General features: G+C 44.4%; 1 protein-coding gene across 1 annotated transcript in view; it reads left to right on the top strand.

Moving 5' to 3' along the window:
* Positions 1 to 10,479, top strand: part of LOC144108203 (lysosomal alpha-mannosidase-like) — a 52,714-nt gene extending 42,235 nt beyond the window's left edge. The window contains exons 21-24 of the mRNA XM_077641481.1: positions 4,210 to 4,296; positions 5,629 to 5,847; positions 8,765 to 8,896; positions 9,713 to 10,479. Coding sequence (XP_077497607.1) covers positions 4,210 to 4,296; positions 5,629 to 5,847; positions 8,765 to 8,896; positions 9,713 to 9,955 — 681 coding nt within the window. The 3' untranslated portion in view covers positions 9,956 to 10,479. The remainder of the gene's footprint in view (positions 1 to 4,209; positions 4,297 to 5,628; positions 5,848 to 8,764; positions 8,897 to 9,712) is intronic.
* Positions 10,480 to 13,864: the final 3,385 nt, after the last annotated feature.

The following is a 13,864-nucleotide window of genomic DNA, read 5'->3' as shown; positions in this document are numbered from 1 at the left end:
TCTCGGTAAATCGACATGACATGATGCGACAGCTCACGTGCCTTTGGAGTTTGGCCTCAGAAGATCGCCATCAGGAGGTCTTTCAGCTTGTTGCCCAAACCTGAACTGCATGTGCAACATCTCCTATCCTGTCTTCATCTCTGAGCTCCTCGATTACTGTGTTCACAGTGGAAACGGGCCACCCTACTGTAGCAGCTATTTCTCTGTGGGACATTGTGCCAGCCATGTGAACTATGGCGAAGCGCTCTTCTGTCGGTACACTTCGGTCTATCTTTAGAAGAAGATTCCGGCAGGCATGACTTAATATCACCGCAGCTCTAGCATCGCTCCTCACTATCATAAATTTCATTGGCTGTCACCGCACCTCTAGCGACACTGGCGCTATCATGCTGTTCCACCTTGGTAGCTTCCAGAAAACGCGCTACTTCGTACTTCGTTATCGCTTGCTCTCGAATGGCTAGGCTGTTTGACATAACAAGCCCCGAGCTATCACTCGTGCTCTGCGGCCATGACGAATTCTGTGAGTAATACTTGTTGAGGGGCTAGTTGGTGCATGTTTCCAGAAATGGGTTATAGCACCGAAAAAAACAACACAAACAAGTAGACGAGACAGGCGCAACTTTCAACTGTTTATTCACCGCAAATGCGAATGAATATAAGGACAGCAATCAATATCGTTAGCAAGAGCCACACATGCGTATTAGCAGAACGTAATCGGGATTTACAAAATGGTACTGGTTCACATTTGCCGCATCATTGTAAAGCCCGCGGAGAAGAAAGGAAGATTAAGTGTGTGGCAAGGCTGTAAGAAGCCGAGGTTTTAAACAGAAGTAAAGACTAAACAGCCCGTGAACTGTTGGAGGCCTTCTGTATTAAAAGAGACTGTAGTGATTGCGGTAGTGCCCCATCTGTCACCATAGATATGAATGAAACTGCTTTTTTAGACACATGGGGGTGAGATACCTGTCTGCCTCACCAATCTTTATCCACTTTTTTTTTTGTAAAACCTTCGCGCGCATTTGTGGTTATTGCTAACGATCTTGATTGTTGTCCTTATATTCATTCGCATCTGCGGTGAACAAGCAGTTGAAAGTTGCGCCTGTCTCGTCTCACTTGCTGTGTGTTATCTTTTTCGGCGCTACAACTCATTTCTCGAGATGAATTTCGTACGTGAGCAGCGCCATTTTATAGTATTCTTTCATCTTGATGCCAATCTGCGCTCAAAATACTGCGCCATGCATGTCAGAATCATTTTTGTAAAGAAGCCACGAAGAGTACCCGGAGATAAGCGCGCAGCCACAGCTCATATGATCCGCAGAATATCCCAAATTGCAATCTGCTATAGGGTAGACCGTGTTCTCCATGGGCGTGTACCTTTGGAGTCGCTGCATCTATAGCCAGAGTCTTCCTAGTTTGCATAATAATGCCGACGGGGTATCTCAGTGTTTATGGCACTCAGTTGCTGGTCTGGGAGATGCGGTTTTGATCTCGGCCGTTGCCGTCGCCTTTCGCTAGAGGCGAAATGCTAGAGGTGCGCGTACTGTGTGATGTCAGTGGAAGTTAAAGGACCCCAGTTGGACAAAATTATCCGGAGCACTCCACTACGGCATACATCATAGCCTGAGTCGCTTTGGGACGTTAAACCCAATGAAACCATACCAAGTTCGCCTAAATAGTCAGTTTCTAATTTAAAAAAAACCACTTTGCTCTTTTGATTATTAACTAGACATTAAAAGCTTAGTTTAAATTGCATCCATGCTTCTTCCTTGCTTAGGACACGCGCAGCTCTAACGTCCCGACACATGATCTCGAGAACAGCGTGAACTAACCAGGAAGCCGAACACTTACCTGCGAGAACTTTTTGATGTGCCCTGTCAGAGAATTAAGAGCGAAGAACATGAGCAATTATAGCACCGGATTTGCAGATTTATTTGTGCCCATCGTTTACACACGCCAAAAACCCGCGTTTGCTCCCCTTTTCTCAGTCTTCATTTCTTTCGAGTGGCAGCTTTGGGGCCAAACTCGATAGGCGCGCTAGTTATCGCATCATGTCATGTCGCTCTGCTGAGGTAAGCAAACCGCAACGTGCTTTGTGAGCACGCGTGTGATCGCTATCATCAGCGAAACGTGGCAAAACGGGCCGGGTAAAGTGAGCGCACGCTCCCCGCCGGTCAGACACAGACGAAATACAAGTCGACCAATCATAGCAGGCTGTGCTCCAGCTATCGTCAGCCCCCGCAAACATACCGAGATATTATCTCGGCAACCGCGGCCAGCGCTTCGCGGCGCTGGCGTCAGTTCAAGCCAGTCCAAGCCAATCTGTCCGACGTTCGTGTTAAGCGTGCTGACGGCAGTACTCTCTTCACAATGTATGCTCACTCCTGCCAAAGGCATTTTGCGAAGGCTAGCAGTACTGAAATAAATAAATAAAAATTACAACTTTTTTTAATGAACCCAATCCATCTAAACGGGAACCGAGAAAAACTACATCGTTCCTTACGTGACTAAGCTGTTGCGCTCCAATAGCTGTCACATAAATGCTTCGCATGTAAGTTAGAGCAACTCTACTCCACCACACACTGAGAAATTAAACATATAATTTGGTGAATATCAGCATGTAAGCTTTTCATTTAGCTTGTTTCGATGTTAACGTCTAGATATCAACCAGTTTTCGTTTGAAAACAGTATTTATACAGTAGCAATTCAAACTGTGTTTATGAAAATAACTTTTAAAATGGTTATGCTCTGAACCCAGCCGAATAACAATTAGTGCATTCACTGTGAACGACTAGGGACAGTGCTGTCCTTCAGCAAGACAAGCAAGAAAACATCGATAACAGACTTCATTCATAAACGCTGACGTGGCAGCACTGTTTTCTTGTGTTCCCGCTTCATGAGCAGAAAAGTAAACTAGCTAATATGTATGTGGTCTACAATGTATTCTACTTCAGCTTAGCATCCAAAATCTATGATTAATGGAGAAAATGTTGACGTAGAAAGGACACAAAATGGCAGGACGACCGCTAGTCCGCTCGTTGGGATAATTCATTTTTTATTGCCGCCTTTTGCGTTCAGATCTCCCGTCAATATTTTCATATCTACGTAATCCTTCGTAATGTAACTCTCGAGAAAGAATAAAAAGAACCACGCCCTAAACATTCAAAGCTGCGAAGCTCAAGCTGTCAAAGAAGGCTCACACGAGTGAATTTGGCTCATTTTGATGCTTACGTCAGCAGGATCTGTCTCATTTTTTTAAATTTAAAATAAGATTTCCGCGCCGGTTTCGTAGGCGTTACATTGTAACTTTCGCTGTTATAGCTTCTCCAAAGGAAATCTGAATTGATTTATTTGCCACTGAAGTATACTTCAATAGTTTCGGTTTCTGGTGCTTGCTCGTTTGAAACAAATCTCTGAAATGCAATCTCAATATTGGCGCTTACGTCTGGATACAGATATTATGGCTGTATTTTCGTTCTTTCATGCATTTTTGAACTCCTAAGCTCACCTACACAACATAAATAACCGCTCTTACTATCTATACGTGGTCACATAAGGTATGGAGGTGTGTGTACAGTTTAGGCCTGTAAAGATCTGGGTGTACTCGTTGTTTTTGCTCCATTGAGTTTTGAACTACATCTTTATCTAGGAGTAATTCACTATTATCTATCTGAAAGCGATTCCACAAAAATCCCGTCAATTACCCACTGTTCCCAAACTCTGCACGTCGGTGCCCAACTGTTCTCTAGGAATCTGGCGCGGGCTATTCCGAATGCATTTCTGCGTTAACAGCTGGCTGGCAGCCTTGTTTACACATCCTAAAAAATTATACCTGATGTGCACTTGAAGCTTGCAGCAATGGCATCTATGAAAAACTCTGCGTGAAATAGCACGACTCAACAGAGCTGCCCCCAACAAAGCTCCTGTAGTCTATAGATACCATTTTGTTGATCCTCTGCACCTTCTTATTCATTTTCTAGCAGACCTGCAAAAATAACATTACACCAGGAGATATCCTATAATTAAGAAAGAGCTATGCCTTCGCTTCTAACACGCTGACCATTGCAGTATATCGGAACTCTGGAGTTCTGGTGGCTGCGTTTTATGATGGCGGCTACAAATGAACGATTGCTGTTTGTACTAAGCAGCTGCAGACGCAGTGCGTACAACCCTGTGCACAGCAGACAATAAAAAGGTCCGCACTCTTCCCAGGATCGATCCAGAAACCTGCAGATGGTGATTTTCCCGGACAGAACACAAGGTGGCACAAGCTTGCAGGAGGGCCACCTGGAGCTAATGGTAAGGGTGCGGTCGCAGTCGCAAAGACCCACCGCTCTTGCACTGCGTCATGGTGACGGTAAAACAGCAGACTAGTTCCTTCTATGCAGCGTAGCAATAGCAACTATGTGCCCGGCATGAGTTTTTCATGCAGCAGTCGCGCACTGAGATTGACATCAATGCACGTGGGTTGTAGCAGCCACCCACTCGCTTTAATGTGCGTTCTATACGCCTGCATTCTTAACAGAACGGTATCACGTCTGTCCTGTTGTGAAAACCACCGTGGTTTCTCCCTAACGAAATTCCCTGATTGGTCGAGACAGTCGTGACGTCGCCAGCACTGCCAAATTTGAAAATGTGAGAACCAGAATGTTCGAGTACCTTAAAATGGATTATCATTTGGGACCCACTCCTCCACCTAAATGCAGCCACTAATCTGCACTAAATTAACCTTAATCTACCCACATTACCCAATAAATTATGCCCACTGATCCACTTTAATCATTTTTCTGCGGCGGGCCTACTTCAAAAATGTAGGGGTCCTTTGGAATATTTTGCGTAGGCCAACTTTTATATCGTGTTGCGTTTTCTGCTTTAAGAATGCGGTTAAGAAGGCCTCAAGGTTTTAGTGCGAAAGCGCTGTTGCGATAAGTAAACCCCAAGCAAGATCTTGCGATGTTTGAGGGTTTACGTCAATCAGGAATAAGTAAATAAAAATAAACCAAATAAATATCCGCGACTGGAATTCACGCCTACGGTGGAGTGAACAGGTCAGCTTCGCACGCCGCTGTGCGAGAGCGCTAGGCTATCGCCGCTGCCGAACATGCCTCGTGTTAAACTGCAACACACTCTCACGCTGTGCATTGCACATCTTCATGCTCATCAACAATACTACAATCAAATTAACATTCGCACTTTTAACTACGTGGCCGCATTGACAATGACGTGCGCTGCATGCATTGACGTGGGCAACGCTGTGGCAGAAACACGACACTAGTGCACTACACGTTGGCGTTGAAAACATCGCTGCAGAAACAGGACACTAGAGAATAGGCCGCCGGCTTACATTTGGTAAACTAGCATTGACGACCAAACAGTTGAAGACTGCGCATAACTGGCTCCCTGTGTCAGTGACACATCAGTCGCCATCTCAGGTACGTGGCGGCGGTGTCCACCTGCAAAAAAATTGTGCTTTCGAGCGATATTTTGTTCTTAGAAATGTTCTTAGAAATGCTACATCGACAGCCAATATTAATTGAAATTTTACACTACGGCATTCCTTGTCGCAGTTGGTGTCCACAAAAACTTTTAGGGAGTAGCCCCCAAACCCAATCTTCCTTAAAACTGTCGCAGGTACACCGGCAGCATTCCACGAACGACGAGCTAGGTTTGCCCGAGGCCCTAAAGGAGACCGGCATTGACAATGAAGGAATAGTTTCGAGAGGAACGCACCGACTTTTCTTAGGGTCCCCGCAAGAGGCCGCTAGCCTCATACGGCTTCAGGCGCTGCAACTCGTCTACAAGCCGGTACTGCTGTTCGCTCCAGCAGAGTGGGAACCCATCAAGGAGACTGTGAGTTTCGGGGCTGTACGCATGGCGTGTGGTGTGTATCTATAGGTGCGAAATATGATGAAATTTTGAATGCACGAAAAGAAAACCCTGACAGAAACAATGCCGGACGACTTAGCGTGATAAGGCCACATGCAGATTAGGTGCGCTAGCACTTCAGTTTCTGTGCGAGCCTAGGTGTTGAATGTCATGCAGGTTGCAGACAAAAGTCGCTGAAACAGGACTCAAGTCACACCCTTGAAGGTATCACGTGATAACATTAAGTGGCTACTGCCCATATATGCGAAATTGGTCCTTCTCTACTTCACGTTCATAGATCACTTCGAGTTCTCATGCCACTTTTGACGCAGTGATGCACCCGTTAATCTACGCGCCACTGCCTTATGATAGCAGGTACTGCCGCTAGTGTTGTGCGACGTCCCGAGCGACCTCCCGTGGTCCATCAATAATCAAACTACCACCTGTCACAGTGGGCAGTTTGCTCAATCCGGCGAGCAAGTCGTAATGATATTAGGAGCTCACGTTACCTAGGTGGCCTACCTGCCACCTAGGCTGCTTATCTGGGGATTTTTCGTGAATTTTTAGCTCATGGGCAACGACGTTGACGCCGGATTTACTGCGACACTGGACCGTTGTAGCTACAGTGTTAAAAGGCAACTTTTGGTTTTTCGAAATATGGGAAGCAGTGCCGAAAATCACTGTGCTGGCAGTGCAGTGAATCGAACAGATGAGAAATTGAACTGGCCTATATCGCTTGATTACTGCCTTCTAATGACAGACTACTTTCACTGCAAACAATGTTGTAGACGCAGAAAAGGCCATTAAATAAAATACAACTACAATGGATTTCATTTCTTCAATACTGGGGACAACGTCAATTGCTTCAGCGTGGATCTCTAAATTTATACACGCCATGCCTCTATACACTTACAACTAGTGATCAAAGCGTACATAACAGTATCGACGTCATCATGAAGATTGGAAGCTTCATCCAAGTCCAAGGAGAACCAAAATTGCGCTCTCCGCACTGCTTTTCTCGATACTAAACACATCTCTACCTGTCATACGAATCTAAAGATGGTAGCGCAAATACAAACAATCGCATTTTCTTCAAACAAAACTTTCATGGAGTGTACCGTAATGTACTTTAAGAGCGCGAGAAAGCATCCTCACGTATCTCTCTTTTGTCTGTGCATTTAAACTAATTGAATCCCATCCCACCTTCCTCATGCTTTCTACAGCCAAATATTCTAGGAGTGCGTGAATAGAATTTTTTCAAGGCCGAATCGAATATGAATTGCGTATCTTTGCTACAGAATCGAATAAGAGCAATGCATGCAGACAAGGAATGGAATACGAATCGAATAGTGAAAAAAGGGGATCGATTACGAATCGGGTATGTTTACCAATATTCCCTACTTGTGGGAATAATCGCCCAGAACGAACGATCGCGCAAAACAGCGAAGTGCAAGCGGCGCAGCGTTGCGGTACAACGCTATAGCCTGTGGAGCTATGGCTATTTATATATCAATGTATATAAAAAATCTGACCTTCATGCAATACGTAGAGAAATTTTACGATTCGCATTGATGATATTAGCGAAGAAACAACACCCCATCTCAGTAGCTAAGAGGAGCGAGAGTTATATATGAAACCTAAGGTTTGACGAAATCTCGTCTGGTCGGGCAGTAGATTCGTATGTCAAAAGAAAGGAATAATGCCGGCATATGACATGCCTGTACGACATATGAAAGCTATGCATAAGCCACGGCGTCCGAGATCAGGCATCAGGGCACGATTTGCAATACCTGCCTGAGCACCATCGCATCGCCCATTGTTGGGAGCTGTGTAGGAGCATTATGCACGCCGCCACACTAATGAACCCCGCCACCTACTTGAACCATTCATTCCGCACAGACCGGTCGCGAGAGCAATCCGCGCGGCGTAGGAGTGGACCTGTTTCTTTTTTAACATTCGTCGAAAAAAAATGTAGCCTATCTTATTCAAACTTAGGTCGAGCGATTCAAAAACCATTCAAAAATATGAAGCATATTCGGTTTGTTTCGGATAATGTTGAACGTGCACAATTGGATTCGTTCAGCAAATCGAATACGCGAATATTTGATTTGCTATAAAATGTTTCCGAATACTCACACACACTCCAGAATGCTTTGCTAATCGACTTCAAATGTGGGTATATTCAAGGTGTGCTGACAAACCTTAGATGTGTCTTCATGCAATGACGTGCCGAGTAGGAGCAGTGGTGAAATACAGGGAGTTTCATTTAAATTATTCAGTAAATTTCTTGCAGTTAAATGTAAAACTTTGCTAAAATAGTTGGCAAAAAACCAATTTTCATTTTCAAGTGTCTTGATTTGAACCCAGGTTTCTTGTACCCTTGCAAAACTAAAGTGCGCGCAGTGATGCTTCTAGGCAAGTATTTTGTCGCATTCAGTTACCCATACCTCCTGTTTTATTTCTTGTAGATTCCTGGCCCTACACACGAACCTCTGTACATATTCCGCTTATTAGTATCGTCTCCATCTCATTACTGTGAGCACGCACAAATGCAATCGTCATCAAATGCAAAAATGCAATCATCATCAACATCATCGTTCAATACCTCCTCCATCATATTTACATGGACTATGGAGGCCCAAAATAGACGCTGTCTAATTAATATGATTTCACTAAAAAACTATATTGAACAGAAAGAATGAATAGATCAGTGTAGAAACAAAAATCGAGAATAATTGTGTCATTCCCCTGAATACGTCTGCCTGAACTCGCCTGAGCGATATTCACGCCTCGTGTCCTTCGGAGAAAACACTCGAGATTGGCGAGTTGATCAACCCTTAAAATAAAATAAGCTCGTCTAAGTTTTCCTCAAAGGTTTATGCCTGCCATCGCTTTGTTCTAGTTTACGGCGCTCAAGTCACCGCTGCCCATCACGGTCCACGTGCTCACGCTGGAGAGAGTGTCTTCGAGCCACGTGCTGCTTCGTCTGGAGCACTTGGGTCTTCAGAAAGGAAGCGTGACGGTCAACGTGACTGTGAGTGACTTTCGATTGGAAGCACAAAAGTAGAATTTCCTAAATTTAAGCGAACTTCTTTCAAATCAAAATACTTTTTCTCCTGCCGACTCACAAGTTTCACAGTGCTTCCTCGCAGTGTCATCGCTTGTTCATAACAGATGTCGCTATACACGGCTCAGAAGTGAACAGCGGCGCTTGAGGTATTTTAACCACGACAGCGTTAGAGCGGGCGCGTTCTCACACTAATTCAGGATTGGTCGACATTGCTGTGACGTCACACGTTCAGCTGTGGAAAGAAAATGATTAAAACACGAAAGAAATTGTGATTACGAAGTTGTACCTGAAATCACAGGGAAGAAGAGGGCTTGGGCAGGGTATGAAATGCGAAGGAAAGATAACCGCTGGGCCGTAAGCGTAACGGAGTGGATTCCAAGAGAAGGCAAGCGTAGCAGGGGGTGGCAGAAATTAAGGCGGATGGATGCGATTAAGAAGTCTGCAGGCATAGAGTGCGCGCAGCTTGCAAAGGACAGGGTTAATTGGAGAGTCATGGGAGAGGCCTTTGACCTGCAGTGGGCGTATCAGGCTGATGATAATGATGACAAGAGACGTAAACTCTGCTGAAAAGGAAATTTTGGTAATTACTTGTAAATCGAACCCATGATCCTTTGATTGCGAGTAAGAAACATTACAGTTAGGCAATTTAGGCACGTTGATTTGTCTTGTTCAAGGGGAGACCAATTGATTGATCTTTTCATCCGTATTTCAATCAATTAATTCATTGACTCGTTCTTCGTGCGAATACTCATCTAACCATTCCACATCGAATGCTTCCAGCAAATCCTCGCAGGTCACCGGCTGACGGACGTGCGACCGGTCACGCTGGGGGCAAACCGGTACCTGCCGGGCCCCGCTCGCCATCGCTGGCCCACATCACAAGCAGGCCGTAAACCGCGTGTAATTCAAGACCTGCGTATGACTGCGCCTTACACCAGTTCTGTGCACGAAACAGGAGATACTGTTGTGAGACTCGAACGAGGACAGATCGGCACCTTCTTGGCTTTACTGATCGCCGATTAAGCTCGTCTTCCTCATACGTGCGCGCACTGTGAAAGTTTTATGAAGCACGAAGAAACTCCGATTTACGCACTAAATTCGCTAATATTCTCAATATCACAGTGCGTAATGTACGTTCGTGAATTGCCAATGAAGACCGAGCTTATTCCACGCAAAGTTTCTGCACACCGGCCTTTGGTGACTGCATAATATTAAAGGGGTATAATTCGTATTAGCGGCACCGTTTTCTTTTCGGCAAGCAGCGCCTCAATCTGAGATATGCGTAGTTCTAGCCCGAACGCAACTGCACTATGAACAGAAACACCAGAATTTAATTGCGAGAAGTTTATATAGTAGCCGGGTGCCTTTCAAAGTCGCTGACTGTCAAATGAGCGTTTATTACCTACACGTGAGACGATAACATAGAAAGTAGGCTACTAAACTAAGCAATAATTTCGACACAGAATGAGCTGTATAGTTAACGTACAAGTAGTAGGGCAACACCCTGAGGTAAGAAAGATCACAAATCATTCGGAAAGTACAACTCATTTTGTTATAAGGCTACAGCGGCTTGGCTAACGCAATAACCAGCGTCCGTAACACTCTGGATATATACCGCGATTTCGCGAGTACGCCATTAGCGTGCCTCCAAAACCAACAATTCTGGAGAAAAGCATTTTTGAAAGAGAAAATTTCATGTGCGAGCTTTTTTCATGTATTGTAAGACTTTAATATAACGATCAATATATCCGCATATCTCCCGTCGGCAGGCTTGTTTTTTTTTTGCTGTTAACGTTTCTGCTATCGTCAAAAGCGTTCCCAATTGGCTCTCTGTGGCAGTCTTGACTACAGGATGCGAGCCATGGAAACACTATAAAATCAAGATTTTGCTACATATCAGAAGAATGAATCATTACCATAAATGTTCATAAACCAGTACCTTACAGTTTTGAAATATTCAAAATCTTTGTCCAAGAATGTTGGAAATGATAAAGAAAGGTGCGTTGTACCCAATGCGGTTTCTCAGTGGCTTTGCTATGTTAGCGCACGTTAAACAATCCCACGCGGTCTGCGGAGAGCGTTCAAGTCAAGCATGAAGTTTTTTCTCATCATCCTCATCATCAGCCTATGCCCAGTGCAGGGCAAAGACCTCCCGAATGTCTCCCCAATTAATCCTCTCCTGTGCTAGCTGCAGTCATCCTATCCCCACAAACTTCTTAATCTCACGCGCCCACCTAACCTTCTACCGGTCCCTGCTGCACTTGCCTTCACTTGGAATCCACTCCGTTATCCTTAGGGACCATCTGCTCTCTTGATGATGATGATGATTATGAATTTTTATGGCGCAAGTGCATGTATGGCCAGAGAGCGCCATGGCACAAGGTAGTTTCGATTTCTCAAGGTGGGGTCAAAGACCTATTTTCCGAGCATTTCACCCTAAATAAGCCGAGCACCAGACCAGGGGAAAGCTTGTACCCATTATATCACCGGTAGGTACACAGCGGCACTGGGGATCGAACCCCGCACCTCCCACATGCGAAGCGGATGCTAACCACTCGACCACCGCTGCGGTATCATCTGCTATCTTGCCTTTGCACAACATGCCCTGCCCAAGCCCATTCTTCCCTTCGGTTTCTACTAAGATGTCATTAATATGCGTTTGTTCCCTCACTCACTCTAGCCTGTTCCTGTCTCATAACGTTACACGGTTACACCTATCATATTTTTTTCCATAGCTTGCTGCGTTGTCCTCAATATAAGTTGAGCCCTTTTCGTTAGCCTCCACGTTTCTTCCTCGTAGGTGAGTACAAGTAAGATAAAGGCGTTATATACTTCTCTGTTGAGAGATCTTGGTAAACTCCATTCATTATCTGAGCGAACCTGTCAAATGCGCTCCGGCGCATTCTTATCTCTCTAGGTATTTCATTATCGTGATCCGGATCTGCGATCGCTACCTGCCCTAGGTAGACGTATTCCCTTGCCACTTCCAGCACCTCGCTACAATTGTAAACTGCTGTTCGCGTGCAAGGCTGTTGAACATTACCTTGGTTTTCTGCATATTAATTTTTAAGCCCACCATGCTGCTCTGCCTGTCTAAGTCATTGACCATGCTTTGCAGTTCATCCCCTGAATGGCTTACCAAGGCAATGTCATTAGCGAATTGCATATTACTAAGATATTCTCCATTAGCTCTTATCCCGCACTGTTCCCAATCCGGGCCTCTGAATACCTGCTGTGAACATGCGGTGAATAGCATTGGTGACATTGTGTATATGTACCTGACACAATTCCTTATTAGGGTTTTATTGATGACTTCATAGAGGACTACCTTAGCTGTGCACCCGTTATAGATATCTTCAAGTATTTTTACATAAGGCTCTTCTACACCCTGATTCCGCAATGCCTGCTCAAGTATCAACTAGTAAAATCTTTTTTGTAGTCTATAAAAGCTATATATAGGGGTTGGTTGTACCCTGCGCATTTTCTACCACCTCATTTATAGTGTGATTCTAACAGCCTGCTTAGAACAATCGCCTTCAGTGTTCGTGCCCCCATTTGTATGGCCACTATATCTAATTTCTACCCTCGCTAAGCTTTCATTGTTAGGTTTTGTTTGCTCTTTACCTTTTCGTTCTTTCCTGATGAGCAGCGTAGCGAGCCACACCTAAGTTTGGTTTTACTCCCTCCGTTTCTACCATCATCACTCTCTCTCTGTTAAGCAAGAAACACGTCACTTCTCTCATTTGTAAGTATAATTTATGCACGAACGTACTGCCCGACACTCGGTCAATACACCTTGCTAAAATCTCAATACATGAACCTGCGGTGATTTATCAAGCACAACTGTAAATTCATTTTTTGTTGCAACTAATCCCATGTATAGTGCTTCGAAACGTTAAACCTCCGATACCATAACTGTCATATCTATAACTGCGTTAGCTTGGACCTTCTCTATCAGTAGCCATGCTGAGCAGCTGACACGGTCTCACCTTCAGAAAGAAAGAGTTCATATAACATGTGACTATACGTTCAGACAACTTGCAAAAAGATGAAGTGTTTTATATTGCTCAGTAATCTGAAATTGTTTGCTCATCCCCTTTTTTGTGAATTTTTAGGAAATGGGCTTCCCTCCAGTCGTCCGGTAAATTAATCTAAAGTAAAAACAAAATACTAAATATATTCATTCCGTTCTGAATACCACGCTACAAAATGTCTCAGAGAGGCATTTGCAAGCTCATCTGTACACACATTTTTGATACCGACTTTACGCCAGACAATCATCCACAGAAATACCCAGCATGTCAATAACAAGAGGAAACGCTCCAACCTCCTTGTTTTAACATTAACAAACTCCATCATAAAAAATTTTGCTAACGAACAAGAGGTTTGAAAAAGAAGCATCCCTATTGCGCTCGCCAGCAGCCTGAATAAAGTGTAAAGAAAACACCATACCTACGATATACTAATTTGAGATACATTTGTTGTAAAACAGTTGATCCCAGTCGATCAGACAGAAGTTAAGCTATCTCATAATAGTTAATGTCCGATTCGGGTAAACCATTAAGTGTAAAGATAGGCTAGACATACAAGAATCAGAGGCATCACATGCACGACAAGCAGCAAAATAAAAAAGCGTTCAAGCCTACACAATCATATGCAACAACATCCTTTCATGCTGATCAATTTGGTGAAGCGGCGTTATATTCACCTATCGCTTCGCAATCTCAACAACATCTCGGCCAACTCAACGCAAAGTGATAGCGAATACGACATACCAATCGCTTGACTCTCCGGCTTCGTTCAAACGTACTATTCGTCATTTCACGTGAACGTGGCTATCAGGTTCCTAAGTGACTTCTACTTTGTTCGCCATCTCGTCTGTCTGTCTGCTTCACACCCCTCCCCCACCCTCTTCTCTCACCCATTCGACGG

The sequence above is a fragment of the Amblyomma americanum genome, chromosome 10 (genome assembly GCF_052857255.1).
Source record: "Amblyomma americanum isolate KBUSLIRL-KWMA chromosome 10, ASM5285725v1, whole genome shotgun sequence".
Taxonomy (NCBI): domain Eukaryota; kingdom Metazoa; phylum Arthropoda; class Arachnida; order Ixodida; family Ixodidae; genus Amblyomma; species Amblyomma americanum.
Note: the sequence above shows the minus strand (reverse complement) of the source record. Positions and strands in the feature narration are given on the sequence as shown.